At 62.4% G+C, this 20521-nt stretch overlaps 3 protein-coding genes across 4 annotated transcripts; 1 reads left to right on the top strand and 2 right to left on the bottom strand.

The window, feature by feature from the left end:
• Positions 1-4904: 4904 nt before the first annotated feature.
• Positions 4905-7647, bottom strand: SLC35C2 (solute carrier family 35 member C2). The gene is made up of 9 exons (XM_029285984.1): positions 7549-7647; positions 7307-7472; positions 7088-7151; positions 6856-6928; positions 6528-6696; positions 6352-6435; positions 5564-5739; positions 5099-5222; positions 4905-5014 (listed from the first exon to the last, which is right to left on the bottom strand). Exons 1-9 carry the CDS (start codon positions 7645-7647, stop codon positions 4905-4907), a joined length of 1065 nt encoding a protein of 354 aa, XP_029141817.1.
• Positions 7648-7908: 261 nt separating this feature from the next.
• On the bottom strand, positions 7909-16079 carry ELMO2 (engulfment and cell motility 2). 2 transcript variants are annotated; one of them, XM_015825472.1, is made up of 21 exons: positions 16002-16079; positions 15821-15861; positions 15612-15684; positions 15442-15492; positions 15094-15275; positions 14399-14498; positions 14164-14315; positions 14003-14081; positions 13710-13745; positions 13388-13438; positions 13067-13189; positions 12842-12976; positions 12653-12757; positions 12455-12563; positions 11737-11873; positions 11487-11650; positions 11291-11403; positions 11099-11206; positions 10902-10984; positions 10729-10806; positions 7909-8109 (listed from the first exon to the last, which is right to left on the bottom strand). In XM_015825472.1, exons 1-21 carry the CDS (start codon positions 16077-16079, stop codon positions 7909-7911), a joined length of 2199 nt encoding a protein of 732 aa, XP_015680958.1. The 2 variants fall into 2 exon arrangements, with proteins under 2 accessions (XP_015680958.1, XP_015680960.1); XM_015825474.1 differs by lacking the exon at positions 13710-13745.
• A 1612-nt stretch (positions 16080-17691) lies between these two features.
• Positions 17692-20252, top strand: SNRPB (small nuclear ribonucleoprotein polypeptides B and B1). The gene is made up of 7 exons (XM_015825471.2): positions 17692-17734; positions 17817-17968; positions 18090-18201; positions 18585-18737; positions 19464-19602; positions 19788-19913; positions 20087-20252. The coding sequence occupies exons 1-7, from the start codon at positions 17732-17734 to the stop codon at positions 20122-20124; spliced, it is 723 nt and encodes a 240-aa protein (XP_015680957.1). The 5' UTR covers positions 17692-17731; the 3' UTR covers positions 20125-20252.
• The last annotated feature ends 269 nt before the right edge of the window (positions 20253-20521 follow it).

Genomic DNA, 20521 nt, shown 5'->3' with positions numbered 1-20521 from the left:
CCGATCCAGGATCCGCTTCGGGATGCTTAGCAAGGATTGTGGGGACCAAATTCTGTCATCAGAGACTCTGCAAAAGCAAGCCGGGAGAGCTGCTGCACCGAGAGGCCTCCGAGGGGCCGATTCTGCCATCTGACTCCGCAAGAGACAGGAATCACTCAAGACTCATTTGTCGAGAGGGACGACTATAGAAATCAGTTAAAAATAACAGGAAAGGGCAGTGGGACAGCTTGATGCCGGTGGGGGTCAATGCACCAAGGAAAAAGATTCTGGGTGGTTGTTGTCTGCTTTAACCTGCTCCTTGTTGGTGTGCTGGGTCCCCGTGAGAGGGGAGGCTGCCTGGAAACTGGCAGCCCCTGGGCTGTGGGCGCCCTGCTCCTTAGAGACCTCCCCCCAGCCAGCCCAGCAAGGGGCAGCCAGAGAAGCTGAGCAGAAGAGCACGTTGCCTTGCCGCAGTGGGTGTGTGGCAGTTGTCCTGGAAGGGAAGGAGTGGGGAGGTGGTCTCTGTGGAAATCAAGCCCCCGGAAGCAGCCCAGGGCTGTGGCCGCCTCTCGCAAGTGGCCAGACTAGCCCCATATTCAACAGGGGAGGCTTTAAGGACCCATGAGCACTCTTTCTGCAAGAGGAGGAGTGAATTACGCTCACAATCCTGTGCAGATACGATGCCACGCCTGACACCTGCAGGCAGAGGGTCAGAAGTTACTTTAACAAACATGGGAGTGGGGGGGGGATTTACGAATTGTGGGCCAGGTTGGAAGATGGTTGAGGCCAGAGGGAAAAGCAGGGAAAGGGGTGTAATTCTAGAGTGGATTCTGCAAGGACTCCTTACACAATTGAGGATTTGGGTGAAGGAACACAATCCAGAGTTGGGTCAGAGGGCAGCCGAACCAGCCAAGAATTGCAGGGCCCCAGGGAAGTCAGACTGGGGGGAAAAAGAGGATGGAGGGAGGGAGGGAAATAAGAAAGGCTGTTCCAGCAAGTAAGAGCTTCTGAGGGGCTGCCAGAGAGAAAGGACTCCATGGAAAGGGGTCCTTAAGCCCCCATCCCCTTTTCTAAAGTCGCCATGGATACCGTAGGCCCATCACCACAATCTGGTAAAGGCAGCGAGGATATCCTGGTGGCCTGTGACTACTACGCAGCTCGGTGCCCAGAAGCGGCTCCATTAGGGAACTGTGACCGCTAAACGTGTCGCAGAGGAGCTGGTAAAGATTTTCACACAAGAACCTGATGGATTAAGAAACCAATCGGCGATGCTGAAATATCTATATGCAGACTTGGGAATAAAATGGGTGCATACCAGATGACTGCAAGGAATATAAACCCTTCCACTCCAGTCAGAACTGAAGAAGCTTCTTGGATGAGTAGCGAAACATCTTCAAGGAAAAACAAAGTCCACTTGGACTTTGGAAAAAAGCACCGGTGGGACAGTCCTTACAACGCACAAGAGCATACAATGGTCTTACAAAAAGAAGGAACCAAGCCCCAAAGAATATGCTCAGGAAATATGCTGGCTAGGACCCAAAGCACTGGGATACATGGCTGCCCGTCCTACTGTTTGCGTATGGGGGGAGGGGATTCCCCAGGCATCCAAGGATCTGGCCCATTTGAATGACTATACGGAAGACGACCTCCTGGTGTTTTAGACATCGTTAAGGAAGGTTGGTGTGGAAACCTAAAAGGCCCAAACAACCTGACTGAGTATATCCTGACACCATGGAGTAAGCTAAAGGCCCAAGGAGACATTGCCCAGGAACGCTTAGCCACGCCAGGGAAGGCCAGAAGCCCCCATGTGACCAAGGTTTGGGAGTAAAGAACCTGTGGCCATCCTGAAGCTATTCCTGCATTTGCTCCTCTCCCTCTTTTGCGATGCCCTGCGATCTCTGGGCAAAGCAGGGGGGGGAGAGCTGATTCCTGACTCCCTAAACCAGGGCTTTTCAACCTTTTCACCCATTGTACCACTTTTAGGATATGGCAATATCCGAGTACCACCAGTCGCCTAGCAAGGTGTCAAAAACTTGATGACCCCCCTCCCAAAAGGGGAAAAAGTGATGAAGTACAGGTAGTCCTTGATTTACAACAGTTCGCTTAGTGACTGTTTGAAGTTACAATGGCACTGAAAAAAGTGCCCCCAAGCCAGTTGAGCAAGACACCTGCCTGCCCACCCGGCAGCGCTCTTCCTCCTGTCCGAGGTTTCCATTGTTGTGAGCATTTCTGTTGAGGATTGGAAGTGGTGGTGGGGTGGGGGGGTGTTTGGTTTTTATTCCCCCCCCCCCCGTCTGCTGGGTGGTTGCAGCAGGTTTTGGTCAGTTCACATGACCCTGGGACACTGTGACCATCATAAATATGAATCAGTTGCCAAGCATCTGAATGTAAATCACAAGACCCTGCTGCAACATCCCAGCTGATTGGTGCTTCTTCTGGGCTCAGAAACACCAGGATCAATGCCAAGCTCCGGCTGGAGCCTGGCGCTGATCCTGGCGCTTCCGCTGAGCCCTGAGAGCCCTGCAGCTCCAGCCGTCTCTCGCTCAGGCTTGTGCGGTGCTGCCACCGGTTCAGCTCATTCCCCTCCCCCGCTACCACTTTTCTAGGATGGTCGCGTACCACCTGCCAGGTGCCAATGGACCACAGGTGGTACCCGTACCACTGGTTGAAAAGCCTTGCCTAAACGGTTGTGGTGGCCAGGTGGGTGCTTGTCAGTTTGTGTCTTCCATGCATGTCTTTGTGCTCATATAACCCCCCTCACACACACACACACACTGTGCAGGCGTGCATAAGGGGCGCCTCTCAGGAAAGAGGGAGGAAGTGAAGGCTGGAGCCCTGCAGGAGCCATCCTGACAGCCCCAGGACTGCTGTGAGGAGCACCCCAGACCTCCTGTCCCACTGAAGGAGTGGGGTGTGTCCCAGGAGAAGCTGATGTGCTGGACCTCTGGGCCTCGGCCTCCTTTCCACCCTCCCCTCCAGCAGGGTGGGCCACAATAGGAAACGCCAGCAGCTGCCCATGACCATGAAGGGGGGGCTCAGAGGGGCACTGGATGAGGCACAATGGGCATCCCCCCCTCCAAACACATCCTGGGAAGCTCCAACGTGGGCAGGACATGGCCTTCCAAGCTTAACACCCCACTTGAGCAGAACTGAATCAGTTGTTAGGATGTGTGAACCAGGCCGGGAGGGGCAGCCTGGCCGGTCCGGGTTCCCACAATGGCAGCTACGGCTACTTTGCGAAGAGTCACCATAGCCGGTAAACCTGGATGGGTGCAGAACAGCCGCGGCTGCTGGGCGCCACAGAAGTGATGAGTCCCCTTAGTGTATAGCTTTATGAAATATTCCTCAAATAACATCAATTTAAATATTTAATTTAAATATCAATTTGATATTTATCAAATATCAATGGCACTTTGCCGGCGGTCCTGAGCAGAACTGTTGTGGATGAATTGAAAAGAAATTGGTAGGAAGGAATTAAAAAAACTTCCATCACCCCCAAAGAAGTGGAGTTACTGGAGGCTGCGGCTCGTGTCAGGCAGTTCTGCCACTGGGCCTGATCCTGGCTGCCCGGGCACATGCGGAACACTTGGACCAGCCTCGCCCCACAGCAGGAGATGGCGACACTGGTGGCCCTGGAACCCTGGTGGGCTTTTACTGGGGCAAACTGGACACCTGAAGTGACAATGCCCTGACTTCCTGGCAGCCCCCCAGAAGCGCCCAAGAGAGCACCCTGGTTTCCCATCCTCCGCTTTCCGGTCCCCACTTGCCCCTCAGCCATTTGGGTGCCCCAAGGGAGCCCCAGTACAGCAAGCGTGGTTTATTTGGGGAGGAGGGGAAACCCAGCTCTCATTTTGGTGGGCACTGGAACAGATAGTTGCTGTTTAACTTTTTCCACCTGCTCCTCTCCCTCCGTGCTCCTGTGTTGTAGTGCAAATGGTCCACCACACAGTCCTGTCAGCAGTTCCAAGAAGGATCCACTCCCATTTGCACTACTCAGGTGACCCTGAGGACACAGGTAAAACCTCCAAGTGGCCTCAAGGACTCTTATCTAAAAGAAGGCAAATGACCAGCTGTCTGCAAGGAGTATAAATCCTTCCCCACCACCCAGTCAGAGCTGAAGAAGCTTCTTGGATGAGAAGCAAAACGTCTTCAAAGAAAAACAAAGGAAGTCCAGTCACCTCCTGAAAAAGCACCTTTGGGATGCAGCCCTTTGCTCTTTACAAGCCGCCCCCTTGCTCTGCTCTGGGGCTCCTGCATTCTTTTGGCCCCCGTGATCGCTGCAGTGGGCGTGCCCATCGGGGCCCTGCCTTTCACCCACCTCCACCTGCCTTGCCTCCTGACTCAGGTGGGCGCTTTCATCTAGCCCACCCTGAGCGTCCGGCTGACGTTCCAGGGGGGCTCTTCCCTGCACCCAGGCTCGGCCACCTGGCTCCCCTTTCCATTCCCAGAGTCCTCCTCCTCCTTCTCCTCCTCCTGAAGGCTCAGGACCCTCTTGCTGCAGGTGCCCTCCTGGACGGGGGGCGGAGCAACTCCTGCCCCTAGGGGGGCACAGGTGGAAACGGGAGGCCGCCCTCCTCTGGGGCTCTTCTGACCTGCCACACCTCTCCACCGCAGGGCCCAAACCTGAGCAGCCACCCTGGACATCTGCAGGCGCTTCTGAGGGGCCGGGCAGCAAGGTGGGCCCACTGCAGGCGGCTGCAGCCTCCGCAGGCCCCGGCTCTCGGCTTCTGGCCCAGCCAGTCTGGGGCACGAGGCCCTGGCAAGCCCAAAGAGGGTGACCTCTCAGCCCAGGGAGGGGGAGGCAGAAGCAGCCCTGCTACCTGCCCTCCCCCTTCCCCAAGCTGAGCATCTCTGTTCCGCCCTAGGAAGCCCACAATCCACACACACCACAGAGCAGGCGCCCTCCAGCTTGCCAAGGGGGGGGCTCAGCGCAGGGGGGCCTCCTCCTCCTCCTCCTCCTGGGAGTTCGGCAGCAGCAAGAGCTCCAGGTCTGCAGGGGAGCCAGGCGCCTCGGGGTGCTTCGTGCCCTTTGGCCCTGCGTGGGAAGGGAGGGGTGAGCTGCCCTGCGAGGGCCCATAGAAAGAGGGCCTCTCTGCCCCTCCCCTGCCCCCCTCCTTACCCCTGAGGGCCTTCAGGGCCACGTGCAGAGAGATGCCCAGCAGGCAGACGGCAAAGCCCAGCCAGTTCAGCGGAGTCAGCTGGTCTCCCATCAGGTGAGCCGCCAGGAACAGGGTGCAGACCTCCTGGGGGACGAGGCAGCGCATCATCAGCTCACAGCAGACCAGGCCGGCCTGAGCCCCCCCCTCGCCAGAGGCGGTTGGGGGCTGATCCGACGGGCTCAGTCCCACTGCCGGGGGTCCCCCTCACAGCCATAAACAACCCCCGTTAACAGGCAGAGGCGGTCGGCTTGGCCCAACTGGGTTTCTGTTCTTTTTTATTTTACACCATGGTGAATTCTATGCAGTTCCTGGAGTAAGGCAGGCCTTCCGAGGGCCCAGGGGGTGGAACATACGCACATTTTGACTGCTGTGTTGGAAGAAGGAAAAGGCCCAGGACAGGCCAGAGAAGCGCCCCCCTCAAATACCTTGAAGATCCCCGATATGGAGAAGGTGAGGCTGGAGGTCCTGGAGACCAAGAGGAACTCGGAGAAGCCCAGCCCAAAGGCCAGCAGCCCCCCCAGGACCAGCTTCCCCAGCAGATCCACCAGCAGGGGCACCTCCTGGAAACGGAAGAGCTTCTCCGACGCAGACAAGGGCAGACCTGGGGAAACAGGGAGGGAACAGGAAGGGGGCTCGCTTGCAGACCCAGCCCCACGACTGGCTGATCCGGAAGCAAGTCCCAGAGACAGATGGGGGGGGCAGGAGGGGGCAGGCCAGGCCTTCCGCCCAGCAGTCAATCGGGAGGAAGGCAACCAAAGGTTTAGGATGGGGAGACCAGTGCGCTTGGCAGGGCCTGCAGAAGGGATCTGGGCATCTCAGTGGATCACAAGGGACCAAAGCACAAGATCTTGGGCGGGACTCCTGGAAAGCAGCCCTCGTGGGAAGAGCCATGCAGCTGGGGGTGGGGGAGGGGGAGGAGGAGCCGTTGGTCTGGAAAGCTGAAGCCCAGGGGACTTGCACGGGGCGGGGGGCCAGACAAGCTGAGCCCCGAGGACCCTCCCCTTGATGGGCCTCTTTGGGTAAAGGGCCCTCCTGGGCTGAGCAGAACCTGGGGCCACAAGATGGGGCTTCTCCCTTCCGCAACGTGAGCCGTTGGCGGGATCGTCCCGGCACACCCTTGGCGCCCCCTCCTCGAGCAACTTGGGGCAGCCAGAAGTCATCGTCCCCCCCCCCGGGTGCGTCCACTCCCCCCCCCCTCCCCCAGGCGGCTGACCTTCAAACACGGCAAAGAGGGGGAAGAGGCTGAGGAACATGGCCGGCTGCAGGTGGAACATGGTGTCAATGGGGTTCTGGAGTCCTGCAAGGGATGGGAAGGGCAGCGGCCTGTCAGGGGGGAGGAGGGAGGGGGGCCTGGCCTTCCCTCAGCCCCCCCCCCTGCCACGCACTCACCCAGCTCGTCCTTTTGCAGGAGGATCTGGGTCCGAGTCCAGCGGATGCCCCCCAGGAAGGAAGCGCCCAGCACCATGGCGAAGCCCTCGGTGTCGAACTGGGTGGACTTGTAGGTGAACAAGAAGAGCCCCGCGGAGATGAGCAGCACCACCAGCACCAGGGCGGCTCTCTGGCGGGAGAGGGAGCAGCGCCACCTGCTGGTGAGCGGAGAGCCGGGCCGGGAAGAGGCCAGGCGGGGCTGCTGGCACCCCAGCTCAGTGCCCGCCATCTGCCTGCCCGAACCCCGAGACTGGGCGGGGGGGGAGAGGCGGGAGGGGGGATGTCTCACCGGCTCCTCCAGCTTGAAGATCAGCGAGAAGAGGAGGATGAAGAGGACAGCCGAGGACTTGGTCATGGTGTAGCTGCCAGGCGGGAGGAGCGAGGGAGGGAGGGATGAGTGAGGGGCGCCGCTGCAGGCAGCCCCCCCCCCACCGGCCTTTTCCCCACCGCCCCGGCCGCCGCTGAAGGCTACGCCAGCCCCGGCGCCCCAGCCGGCCTCCCCGCCGCCGCCCGGCACTCACAGGGAGACGGTGATGTAGAGGAAGCTCCAGTTGCTCAGCCCCACGTCCAGGGCGGTGGACAGCGCTGCGGGGGGAAAAGCCCCGTGAGAGGAGCCCCCCGAGGCACGTCCGGAGGGGCTTCTGGCGGACCCCCGACCGGCGGCAAACGCTGCGCCCCGCTCGGTCCCGGGAGCCTCCGCCCGCCCCGCCCGAGCGCCCCTGCCCGCCCCCGTCCCTCACCTGTCGGGGCCACCTGGCGCAGGTAGGCGGGCCAGGGCAGGAGGGCGCGCCCCGCGGTGGCCGAGGTGGCGGCGCTGCAGCGGCGGGAGCAGCGCCTGGCCAGCCCCGAGAGCGCGAAGATGACCAGCAGATGCAGCAGCGTCATGAACAGCGGGAAGGCGAAGCTCTGCGCGGAAGGGAGGCCACGCGGTGAGCCGGCGGCCGGCCGAACCGCCCCGCGCCCGCCCCGGAGCCCCGCCCACCTGCATGAGCCACTTGTTGTAGAAGGTGATGCCGATGGAGAAGCCGTAGTAGAGCAGCACCAGCCCCGCCGCCCGCGCGGCAGCCCGCGCCGCCGCCATCGCGCCGGGCGGAAGCGCCCCCGGCCACGCCCCCCCCGTTCCATAGAGGCCTCGCGGCCAGAGCGCCCCGGCCGCCCAGCGCCCCCTGCCGCCCGCGGCGCGAATAAGAGGCCGGAGCCGGGCTGGAGGGAGGGGAAACCAGCTTTAATGGGGGGGGGAGGAAGGGGGGAGCGCGCCAGGTCCAGCCGCCGCCCCGCCACCGCGACCCCCCCCCCGCCCTGCCCTGCCCGGGGAGCCCCGCGGGGGCCGGGCGGAGGCGGCTCAGCCGTAGTGGTAGACGAAGTCGTAGCTGCTGGGCTCGCGGGGGACGGGCGGGGGCTCCTCGGGGATCTGGACGTTCTCCAGGTCCAGCAGGCGCAGCTTCATCTCCATGCTGAGCAGCGTCTCCAGGTCGCTCTTGGTCAGCTCGCTCGCCATGTCCTTCCCCAGCAGGGCGTGGAGCCCGTCGACCCAGATGCAGAACTGGGGGCAGCAAGAGAGGGTCTCAGGCGGGGGGGGGGAGGAGAGGAAAGAGGGAGACTAGCCAAACCCACCCCCCACCCCCCACCCCCCACTCTGCGAAGACCCTCCTGGCAGCCTCTGCCGCTCTCGACCCACTTCCAGCGCTACGGAGCCCCCGGCTGCTTCTAGGCAGAGGCACAGAATCAAAATCACGTGAAGTCTCAGTAGCGCCTTATAAAGCCTTAGTAAGGACCCACCTGGAATACGGCATCCAGTTTTGGTCACCACGTTACAAAAAAGATGATGAGACTTTGGAAAAAGTGCAAAGGGCGACTAAGATGATTAAAGGGGGTCAACCTATTTTCCAAAACACCTGAAGGCAGGACAAGAAACGATGGATGGAAACTAACCAAGGAGGGAAGCAACCTGGAATTAAGGAGAAACTTCCTAACAATGAGGACAATTAACCAGCGGAACAGCCGGCCTCCAGATGTTGTGGGTGCTTCATCACTGGAGGTGTTCAAGAAGAGACTGGACAGCCATTTGTCTGAAACGGTATGGAGTCTCCTGCCTGAGCAGGGGGCTGGACTGGAAGACCTCCGAGGTCCCTTCCAGCTCTATTCTCCGTATCACAGCCCAGGAAGTTTCCTCCCTTCGGAAACCAAAGCCGGGAGGAGAGGGGAGAAAAGTCCCACTCTGCACCCAAGTTGGGAACACGCCCGAGCGCAGGATGGGGCAGAGCTGGCCTGGCCCCCCTGGGAGGGGTCTGCATCTTCTCACAGCTCAACCAGCAACGAGGCAGAGCTGCTGCTGTAAAGGCCAGGGAGCTTTCCCTCAATTAGTGGTTCCCCCACCCCACCCCCGCTTTAGCCCGGTCAGATCCCACGGGGAGCCCGTGTTCCATTCCAGTCACCACCATCCCGACCGGAGCAAGGCCAGAGGAGGAAGGCCGCTGCCGCTACCACCACCACCAAGGCCCGCGAGGGACGGTTGACGGAGCCGGTCTCTTCAGCCCTGGCCTTTCCGAAGGGCCGTCCTGGAGGGAGGGGCGGCTGATGCTCTCCTGCCCCACGGGGCAGAGGCAGAACCAGGGGAGCAGAGCCAGAGGGCAGGAGCTCTCCTCCCTACACCACGCATGCAGGCTGTCAGCCGAGAGGAAGAGGCTGCCCCAAAAGAGGTGGCTTCTCCTGGGACGCTGTGGCGGCTCCCGAGCAGAGCAGGGAGGGGAGACTCAGGGAGGGGACGCAGGCCAGACGACAGAGGCACTTTATTCACCCGGCACACCGCTAACCTGCAGTCTTCATTACGGCCAGGTTGATGATGGTCACCAACCTGCACGTTTTAAAGAGGAGGCCCTACACCCATGGGAGGCTATTAATGCTGGAGAATTCAGACTAGCTCAGTGCGGCAGGACAAGGGGCAGGAGAGGCTGCAGCTGGGAGACAGGAGGAGAAAACCGGCTGGGGAGGGGCAGCAGGCCTCTCCTAGTCTCCACCCCTCCCCCACAATCCGGAAACCCGCAAGAAGCGCATTTGGCCTGCTGGCAGCTCCTGCCCCTCCTCCCGGAACCCAGAACTGCCCCGAGGACCATCCTGGCAGCTGCCACAGGGGCAGTAAGAGCAGCACAACCCACATTGGGCCCCCTGCCCCTCTCCTGGGGTGTCCAAAACGGGGCACTCGCGGCCAGGGGCCAGGAAGTGACCCAGGAGAGTTCAGCGGGAGCAGGGGAGGAGCTGCGTCTTCTGAGAGGGCGCGAGAGGGGCGATGCAGCCCTCTTCCAAATCGGGGGTCCCCAACCCGAGAGATGCAGCTTGGTACCGGGATGCGGCTCATTGGGAACTGGGCCGCGCAAGCAGAAAGCTTGCCCAGAAAGCTCCGTTTGGCTGAAGGCAGCGGGTGGACAGGGAAGAACATCCTCCGCCCTGCAGCCAGCACCGCCGCCGGTTCTCAGAGCCAGAAAGGTTCCCCTTAACTGCCGGTAGCCAAGGGCCCCCCGGGAACCGCTGAGCGAGGAGGGCGCGGGTGGCGGGGGATTTAAGGCGCTGCTTCTGCCGGGAGCGCAGAGACGGCGACTGGCAGGCGTCCAGTCTGAGGGACGGAGTCTGCGGAAGAGGGGCCACCAAGGTGGTGCGAATGCACAGAGCAGGGATTTCTAACACATCTTCAAAAATTTCTACTCTGACTGATCTAAATGGAGGAGGAAACGACGAGGCTCTTTTGGGGGCCCCGTAAGAAACCCCAGTGAAGAGGGGAGGCTTTCCAGGGCCCCTTTCCCGGAATCCAAGTCCGCAATTTGAACAGTCCTCAGGAAAGGACCTTCGCCCCAAAGGTCGGAAAGAGGAGCAGTTCAACAGAGAGGCCAATGATGCGGGGGTGGGGGGTGTCTCCCCTGTTCGGGGGGATGTGTTCGGGCCAAGGCCGGACAGGCACCTATTGGGGGTGCTTTAATTCCTTTCCTCAACAGGGGCAGACTAGATGACCTCCAGAGCCCCTTCCAATGCTAGCCTTCTCAGCGCAGAAGAAAGGCCTCCCTCCCTTCGGGCAGGGAAAGCTGGCTGGGGGGGAGGGGGAGGCAACCCGAGGGCCAGCCCAGCAGGATAGAAGCAGCCCTGGGCTCCCCCACCCGCACCTGCTGCTCACCTCGTATTTGTTGGGTGCGATAAAGTTCAGGGTCTCGTCCGGTTCATAAAGGATGGAGAAAGCCAGTTCCAGGGCCTCCTTGGGGGTGGGGAGAGAAGTCAGGGACCGGGAGGCGGGCCTCTCCCTTCCCCCCCCCCCCGTCCCTGGGCAGAGGCCTTTGGGGGGGCCCGTACCTTGTTCTGCTTCAGCGCCCCCTTCTCCTTCATGTGAGGACACTCTTTCCCGGTGAGAACGGCCTTGATGTCTGCCACGGGGACTAAGGGAAGAGGGGCGGCCATCAGGCCCGGCCCTCCAGAGGCCCACCTGGACAGACACCACCCCCAGGGCCAGAGAGCTGCCCCACCCCCGCCCAGCCCCACCCCCGGCCTACTCTTCTCCTGCAGTGACTCCAGGGTGGCCCCCCCCTGGGCGTTCTCCTCCAGGTCCCCGTAGTGGAGCGTCTTGTGGTTCAGGGCCAGGCGGCAGTACCAGAAGCGCTCTGCAAGGCAGGGAAACGGTCTCGGCAAAGACCCCCCCCCATGAGAGAGCTCCCCCCCCCGTTGCCGCAGGACCCCCGGCTCACCTTGCCTCCTCCGGTTGCCCACTTTGCGGAAGCTGCTTCCCTCGCAGAGGCGGTTCAGGCGCTGCTGCTTAATGAGCGCCAGGATCTCCGGCTGGATCTTCTCCCGCAGCTCCCTGGGGAAGGCCGGCCAGCAGGTGCATCAGAGGGGGGGTGTCCCCTGCCCAGTGCCCCCCCGGCCCCTCCCTGAGCCACTCACACGATGGGCGGGGACTGGAAGTCGTCCTGGCTCATCCGCTCCGACTGACGCAAGCGCAGCACCTCCGAGTAGCCCAGGCCGCGCAGCTTGGTCTGGAACTGGTCCAGGGAGGGGGGCCTGGCGGGCAGGGCCCGGGTGATCTGCTCCCTCACCACCTGCATCACCTGGCGGAGGAGGAGGAGGAGGAGGAGGGCAGCGGCACTGGGGGGCTGCGGAGGGAGGGGAAAGAGGAGGGGGAGGCCACACCCACCTTGTGGAAGTCCTCGGCTGTCGCCCGCATCTCCTTCCAGGTCCGGTTCAGCAGCTGGATGCAGATGGCGAAGAGCTCCTCCAGGGCCTGGTCGTGCGTGAAGAACATGGGGTGGTAGTCGTTCCGGCCCTCGTTGGCTTGGCAGAGACAGGGAGGAAGCGGGCCGTCAGAGCGGCCGGGCAGGCCCACTTTCCCCCAGGCTGAGCTTTGGGAGGGAGGGAGGGAGGGAGATCTAGGGCAAACATTCCCAGACTGCACGGAGGCATCAGCAGAAAAACACCGGGAAGTGCACCTTGTGTACGTGAGAAACTGCACAAAAATGTCACAACGTCCCAGCTGAACACACAGGGATGCTCGTAGCCGCTGAGGCGCCGGGTGGCCAGGCAGAGTTTTTACCTTTCCGACCAGCCTTTGGGAAGTGAACGGCCCCCCACCCCCGCAGCAGCCAGTGGTAGCTCAACCACCATCCTTGCCCCAGTCACGCACCAGGCCACGGCTGCCACGTGAAGCAGCCCTCTGAGGCTCCAACATCCCCGCTGGGCCGCATCCGGTTGGGCCAAGTGGTGCTCAGGGAGAGGCCTCAGCTGGTAGGTCCCTCCAGGGCTCCCCTGCGGGCCGGGCGCCCTCCGGGGCTCAGAGGAGAAGGGGAGCAGCCCCGAGTGGCTCCTCCACGGGGGGGGAGGGGGCTTCCCTGGGTTCCCCACCAGACCCCACTTACGAAGTTCTCCGATCTGCAGGATCTCGCAGAGCATCCTGGTGAGCTCGATGGCGCTGCGCCCAAAGGGGCAGGCGTGCTTGTCCTCCGGGCTGCTGTTCTCCAGGACAATCTGTGGGGCAGGGAGAGAGGCCCACGGTGAGGGGGAGCCAGGTGGCTGCCTGCGCAGGGTCCCCCGTGGGGAGCAGCCGGGCCCCTTACTCGGATGTAGGCATCCTGGTGGTGTCTGGCCAGGTAGAGCATGTTGTCCAAGGCCAACATGCCTGGCGGGGTCTGGAGGAAGTCCAGGGCGGGGTTGGCGGGGCTCTGTGGAAACAAGAGGGTCTCTCTCGGCCCCTGGCCTGGCAGCCCCACCTGCCGGGCTCCCCTCCCTGCACACCGCCAACCGACCGTGAAGCCCAGCATCTTGTAGTCCTTGGTGTAGACGGCCTTGCGCTTCTCCGCTCCCCCGCCAGGGACGCCGCTGCTCTCGGCCTCGGCCTCGAATGCGATCCTGCGCATCTCAAAGAGGACATCCCGCTGGGCCTGCGTGGGACAAGGGGGACGGTGAGTCTGGGCGGTGGCGGCAGCCGGACACCCGCCCTGAAGGCCGCAGGGGGCTACCCTGCCCACTACCTGGTCGTTGGGGTCCATTTTGGTCATCATCCGCTCCTCCCGGAGGTTGAGAGTCAAGACCTGCAGCACGTAGAGCTGGTGGGCCATCTCGGTTTTTATTGGGCGGTTCCCTCGGATGACGTGCTGGGGGGGGAGGGAGCATGAAAAGAGTCAGCAGGAGCAGCCCCCACTGCCTCGCAGCTGTCCACTGGCCCAGACTGCTGCGGCTGGCACACTGCCTGCTAACTGGCAAGGGCGAGCTGCCTTGCAAGGCCCAGTTGAAGGGCAGGCCGATGGACAGCAACGCTAACTAGGGAGGGCATCTTTGACCCCAAGCCTTACCGTCAGGATGGCCGAACGCAGCTGCTTCTGGGCGGAGGCCTCGGCCATCTCCTGCCAGGAAGGTACAAAGGAAATGGCGGGTGGTGGAAGGAAGGGAGACGGAGGGGCCACCTTCTGGACCTCCCCCCACCTGTGCTGCTCCCCACCCCACCAGGGAAGCCATCTGCAAAAACCCCAGGCTTTTCTCAGACCCCACAGCAGGAGTAGCCTCCTGCCCCTGGGGCCCCCTGCTCCTCCGAGGCTTTCCGTGCACCCCAGCACCCTGAAAGAGAAGATTCGGAGCCCGCCGGGCCTCCATTCTCTGCCATAGGGATCGACTTACAGTGCAGGGCAGGTCTAGCGGACTGACAAGCTGGTCCTGGGGGCGGAAAGCAGAAACAGACACAAAAGGAGCAGATGACGGAATCAGCAGACGGGGGGGGGGAGAAACGGGGAGGGGGGGACACAGCCTTTCACAGGACACAGATGGAGGGGGTGCACACGCAGACGCCCAAGCCAGCCCCCACCCCCGAGATGGCTCTGTCCCCCAGGAAAAGAGCAAGGCCTGCCTCCGCTGGCCCTCTCCCCAGTCGACAGGGCATGTTCCCTCTCCCCCACCCGGTCCCTGCCACCTACCTGCCTCTTGTCCTCGGGAGCCTTCAGGAAGAGGGCGTTGATCAACGCTATTGCGTATGTCTGGATCTCCTGGTTGGAGCTGTAGGGAGATCCAGAGAGAGAACTCGTCCGGCTCTGCCAGGGGGAGGGCAAGGGGAAGCCCCAAGCCCTGGGACACTCACACTTGGAGGTGGGAGAGCAGCTGCCCGACCGTGATCTCCTCCGCAATCTTCTGGTAGAGAGCCTGGCTGTTCAGCACCATGCTCTCCAGGATGGCCAGGGAGCGCTGCAGGATGGAGGCGTCCACCGTCGGCTGGCTCACGTACTCTGCGATCTGCCGGCAGAGGGAACCCCCAGTCAGCACCAGCCCGGTTCACCAGGACATGCCCGCTCTCCTCTCCTCCCGGGGGACGGCACCTGCTTGATGAAGCCGATGGAGATGGTGTCCCAGGAGATGAGGCCGTGGTCCATGAGCTCCAAGAAGGCCGTCAGGGTGAAGGCCAGCGTCTCGCCGTAGCTGCAGGGGAAGACACAAACCGTCCACGCTCCCTGGTCTGCAGGCCGCTGCTCGGCTCTTTCTCACCTGGCTGTCAAACCTCAGACAACCCCTTCGGCTCTTCTCTGACAGGGCCCCACTGGTGATGCTCCCGCCAGCCAAAACGGGCGACGGCCACGGAGGAGGTCACCCTTGCTGCCTGGGGGCTTCAGCAGACAAAGCCCTGCCCCTGAGCGCACCCTCCACAGACTGCGACACTGGCTAAAGGCAGTCTATACCCAATGGGGGGGGGGGACAATGCTTCCCACAGGACAGGGCCCCTAGGTGGCCCTCTTCTTCCCTTTCCTTTTCCTGGGCTTTCTAGGAATAGGACAAGCCTTATGACCTGCTGCCATCCTTTCCCCATCCTTAGGAAAGCACTAGGAGGGATTGACTACTTCCGTGCCCCTCCTCCTTGCCTCCCCTGGAGAGCCACTCCTTGACAGCTATGAGGTCTTGGAGCAACCGGAGGCTCATTCCTCCGCTGGGGCGCCCTGGGCAAAGTGTGTGTGCAAAGACGGGGGTGTGGGGTGGGGGAACAAGAGGAGCTCCTACTGAAGAGCAGCCCGGCACTTACTGAGAGAGGAGCTTGGAGCTGCCCTCCACCAGCCGGGTGAGCACCGCGATGCCATCCATGTTGATGAACTCGGTGGCAAAGGTGACGTCTGCCGAGAGCTTGGCAAGTTCCTTCATGGCCTCCAGGCGGCCCTCCAAGCTGGAGGACTGGGTCCGGTCCATCAGTTGGCGGGCGGCCCTGGACTGAAAAGGAGGCATCGGGAGCCCCTCCCCATCTCGCTCGGGAGACAGGGAGCCAGAGCAGGTCCTCAACGCTGCCACTGGCAAAGGGGGGGGGGTGGAGGGAGGAGAAAAAAGAGCCCCACCCCCCAAGCCGCATCCGGAAGGGCTAGCAGCAGCCAGAACCTACTGGAGAAACCGCCAACTGGAGGATGGTCCCATTCTTGATGTCGCCACGAGTCTGTAGGGCACAAAGACAAAAGCTGGCTTAACACCGGTCAAGTGTGTGTGTGTGTGTGTGTAAGAGAGTGAGAGACAGAATGTGTTGGACTCCAGGGTAAGGGAGGATTGCACACCTACCTGTTCCGTTATGTACAGCTGTGCTCCATCGGCATAGCGTAGCGTGTAGTATTCAGGGTTAGGCAGGGACCATCTGCCAGGGGACAAACACAGGAAGGGCGCTTGAGCCTTCCAGCCTGGCTGTTCTTCACCTGAGAGAGAGGGTGCTCCTGGGGCCCCAGCTGAGAAGACGGAGGGGGGGGAGGCTGATCCGGCTGGCGGGCACTCACCCGTCACAGACTTCCTTGATGATGGAGACCAGGGGCCGCTTCTGAAAAGGGCGAGAGTCGTGAGCTAGGAGGCTTCTCTGGGACAACCTCTGCCTGTCCCCACCATCATCCACAGCCACCCTGCCGTGGCTCACTGTCCAGGCCTCACTCCTGCGAACACTTGGGCACCCTTTACTCTCACCTGGTCAAACTCGAGCAACTGGGCGTTGGCCCCGGGCCACTCCACAGCCACCTTAACTATGTCTGGCAGGGGCAGCATCTCTTTAGAGACCCAGCTCTCTCGCTAGAAACGGGGACCCTCTTCCAGACCTGCCACGACAGAAAAGGGTTGGCAGATGGGCGGCTTTTCCACCGCAGGAGCCCCCAGCCCAAACCTCAGGCCCATTGCCAGTTCCAGCCCAGGGGTCAGCCGAGGGCCTGTGCTGGCCGCGCATCTGCTCTCTGGGCCCCACCGGATACTTGTGGCTTCCCACATACAGATGAAGGGGGCACATAGAATGGGGAGGGGGCACGGGTTGGGATACAGTCTGACCAGGGGAGCCCCTTCGGGAAACTCTGGACTCCAGAGGGAGGCAGGTGGGGACCTGAACGGTCCTGTGGTGATCCTGACCCGGAGGGGACGGTGGGGGAAGGGCAGCCTCCGGGATTCTGGGGCGACTAAAGCCACGCAGGGCCAGATCGGGACTGGGGACTTCAGAAGCACCACAAGCAGAGGATTCCCCCCCCCGCCAGAGGACCCCCACCCAGCACGGTGCGTCTGCAGGCGCGGTCAGAGACCCCCCAGTTCATGAGGAGGGGGAGGGGAGGCAAAATAAATCGAGTGAAACTCGGGACAGGCACACAGGCCCCGACCAGGCGGGCTTCACTCGCAGGGCGCCAGACAACGGATGCCCCCCCCCCGGTCAGGGGGGCGGGGGAGGGCGCTGCCGCTCTGGGCAACCGGCCGGCCGTCTGCAGGGGGGGGAGCAGCAGCAGCGGGAGGCCGGGGAGGAGAGCCAGGCGGGGGGGAGGGGGCGGCGGGGCTTTTGCTCAGGGCGGCCTTTCCCCCCCCCCCCGGCCATACGAAGACAGCAACGGGGGAAACGGCGGAGCCCTGAGATGCCCAGGCCGGCTTCTCCTGCCGGGACCCCCGCCTGGGCGAAGGAGGCTCCCTGCTTGCGGACCGGCGACGGCGCTGCAGCCGGAAAGGGGGGAGCGGGGGGGGGTTGGTCCCTCTGCGGGCAACAAGAGCCCCCCCAAGGATCCCCCCCGGCTGAATCTCCATGGAGACCGAGGCGGGGCTCCCCCCCCCCGGGCTCTTCTCCGGGGCCTGGCGCAGCGCCCCCGGCCGGGCCCGGGATGCCCGTAGGCGGCCTTTGGGTCGTCCCGACAGACAGCGCGGCCGGGGCAGCGTCCAAGGGGGCCACGGCCTCCCTTCCGGGGCCCGGACCCTCCCGCGGCGGCGGCGGCGGCGCTTTCACCGGCCGAGCGGAGGCCGCGTCCTCACCTGCCCGGGAACGCGGGGCGGGGGCTGCGGGGCGGGGGCTGCGGGGCGGGGGCTGCGGGGCGGGGGGGGGGCGATGCCCGGCGGCCTCCCACCGCTCGGGGCTCCGCGCTCCTCCTGGGCTCGGCTCGGCCCCGCCCCCTCGGCCTTCCGCTCCTCGGCCCCGCCTCTCCCGCGGATTGGCAGAGGCCGCCGCCGCGGCTCCCCAGCGCCCTCTCCCATTGGCGGATCGGCAAGGCCGTCGCTGTCATGGAAACCGCGGCGTTGCTCTGGCCCGGCGGCCGCCGGGGTGTGTGGGGCCGGGGCCGGAAGTGAGCTTTCTTTCCGGTTCCGGCGGAAGCGGGCGCGCGTTGGCGGTTCGCGAGGCAGCGGGAAGGGAAGGGAAGGGAAGCGGCCGGCGCGAAGGAAGGAGCTGCGACGCCGCCACCATGGTGAGGCTGGGCCCGGCGGGGGGACCTGGGCCGGGGGGGGCGCCTCCCGCCCCGCGCTGACCGCCGCCTCTTCTCCCCGCAGACGGTGGGCAAGAGCAGCAAGATGCTGCAGCACATCGACTACCGCATGCGGTGCATCCTGCAGGACGGGCGCGTCTTCATCGGCACCTTCAAGGCCTTCGACAAGCACATGAACCTCATCCTCTGCGACTGCGACGAGTTCCGCAAGATCAAGTGAGGGGGGGGGGGGGGGGCGGGGGAGGCCGGCGACGGGAGACGGGGAGCGGAGGGGGGGGGTCGAGGAGGGGCCCGGGCGGTAAGCGGCGCCTCTTCCCTCCGTCCTTCCCCCTCGCAGGCCCAAGAACTCCAAGCAGCCCGAGCGGGAGGAGAAGCGCGTGCTGGGCCTGGTGCTGCTCCGCGGCGAGAACCTGGTCTCCATGACGGTGGAGGGGCCGCCCCCCAAGGACGTAAGCCGGGGTGGGGGGGGCGGAGGGGGTGGGAGTTTGTGGGGGGGGAGCAGCAGCGATGCCCGAGCTCCTCCCGGCACCCTTGGGAGGCTTCCGGCCTGGCTGCTTCTGCTCACTGCCCCCTCCTGCTCTGGCCGCCCTGAGGGTGGGCCACCAGGGGACGCAGCGGACTGAACGGGCCTAGTTTGTTAGAGACAAATCACGGAGGATTGTCAGGTGGCGAAGAAAAACTCCACCGGGGAGGAATCGGTCCAGCAAAAGGAGCCTGTGAAGAGCGGCAGAGAAACACTGGTGAAATAACACTCTGGGGATTCGGCTCCCGAGTGCAGCGAGCGAGGGACCCCAGGGTGCTGCTGTGTGGTGATGCTTCGGCTCTTTTCCAGACTGGGATTGCCCGTGTGCCACTGGCTGGGGCAGCAGGAGGACCCGGTGTTGGCAGAGCTGCTGGAAGAGGAGTCCCAGCCGGGGCTCCCATGCCCCAAGCGCCTGCGGGTTTGGCCGGTCCTGTGCGTGGAGTTGGTGGACCATCCCAACAGGTAAGAGCAGAGCCACGTCCAGCTGCATGGAGAACGGAGCGCGGCTTTGGTGCCAGGCGGCTTCCGGCTGATAAGCCCTTTTCACTTTCTCTCCTTGTGGACGTGGACAGAGATGATTTTTTTAGATTTTATTAGATTTATACCCCGCCCTTCTCCTGGCGGACCCAGGGCGGCTTACAGCAAGCTAAAAACAGATAAAGACCTTACAAAACACCATTTTAAAATACTATTAAAAGAAATATTAGTTTTGCCGTTTCATTTAAAATTTTATAAATACCCAATATAAAATCAAATTAAAATCAATCTAAAATACTCCTCAGGCCAGCCCCGCTAGCTGGAATAGCCATGTCTTGAGGGCGCGGCGGAAGGAGGGGAGATCCGGAATGACCCGGATCTCTGGGGGTAGTTCGTTCCATAGGGAGGGGGCTCCAACAGAGAAGGCCCTCCCCCTGGGGGTCGCCAGCCGGCACTGTCTGGCTGACGGCACCCTGAGGAGACCCTTAGCACCTTGAAGCGCACTCGAAAGGCCACCGGTAGCCAGTGCAGTTCGCGCAGCAGCGGCGTTACATGGGAGCGACGAGTAGCTCCCATCACCGCTCGCGCGGCTGCATTCTGGACTAACTGGAGCCTCCGAGTGCTCCTCAAGGGGAGCCCCATGTAGAGAGCGTTGCAGTAGTCCAGGCGGGAGATGAGCGGCGCATCACGTTCAAACTTTTTTCTTTACAGGTAATGACTCCTCAGAGTCGAGGGACGGTTGCTGCCGCCGCCGCTGCCGCCACAGCTAGCATAGCAGGAGCCCCAACTCAATACGCACCAGGCCGTGGGGGCCCTCCCCCGCCCATGGGAAGGGGCACTCCCCCTCCAGGTGAGTTTTGACTAAACCACCCCCTCCTCGCTACCGGAGCTGACGGGACCTATGATGAGTGGCAGTACCTGAGCACCGCTGTGAGGAGCTGTTGTCAAAGCAGGATTACTCTGAGGTCTCTCCTGGGCTAGAAGGCAGGAGGGAAGGGACTGCCAGTTGCTGATGCTTCTGCTCTTCTGCTCTAGGAATGATGGGGCCGCCTCCTGGTATGAGGCCACCCATGGGCCCTCCTATGGGGATGCCACCAGGCCGTGGCTCACCAATGGGGATGCCGCCACCGGGAATGAGGCCGCCACCTCCTGGCATGAGGGGTAAGTACTCTTTTGGGGAAGAAAATTAGAATTCTGAGATAAGCTGCCAAAGTGGTGGTGTTTGACTCAGTATGAAAGGCCATTGCGATAGCTGGGTTAAAAACAAATTGCTCAGTAGCGCTACAATATTCTCACAACTGCAAGTAATTGACACTTGTGACTTTTGTTTTCAGGCCCCCCTCCTCCTGGCATGCGCCCGCCTAGGCCTTGACACCCATGGGACTCACGGGGGCCGATCTTGGTGATCGCAAGATGGCAGGAGTAGAATTAGCTGTGTATGTGTGTGCTCTGTTTTTTGATGTCATGTTGCCCATTTCTAATAAAACTCTGACGTTTCTTCCTGTGGTGTCACTGTTAGGCGTGTATTTGGGGAAAGAAAACACGGACAGGGTTTTGGGACTGAATGTTTTTGGATGCCTTGGCCTTCTGAGGCCCATCCCTTTCCTTGGTAGCAGCTGCCTGCCAAGTAGCAACCAAGGGCACGTGTGCCAAGATAGTGAAGGCCTTGCTTCCATGGTACTTGTTTGAAGTAATGTAGGGCCTCCTGCTTGAGCAGGGGGCTGGATTAGATCAGCAGCTCCCAACCTTTTGGGCACCCGGGACCGGTT

The sequence above is a fragment of the Protobothrops mucrosquamatus genome, unplaced genomic scaffold (assembly GCF_001527695.2).
Source record: "Protobothrops mucrosquamatus isolate PMUCROS unplaced genomic scaffold, P.Mucros_1.0 scaffold2649, whole genome shotgun sequence".
NCBI lineage: Eukaryota > Metazoa > Chordata > Lepidosauria > Squamata > Viperidae > Protobothrops > Protobothrops mucrosquamatus.
This window is presented reverse-complemented; position numbering and strand designations above follow the sequence as displayed.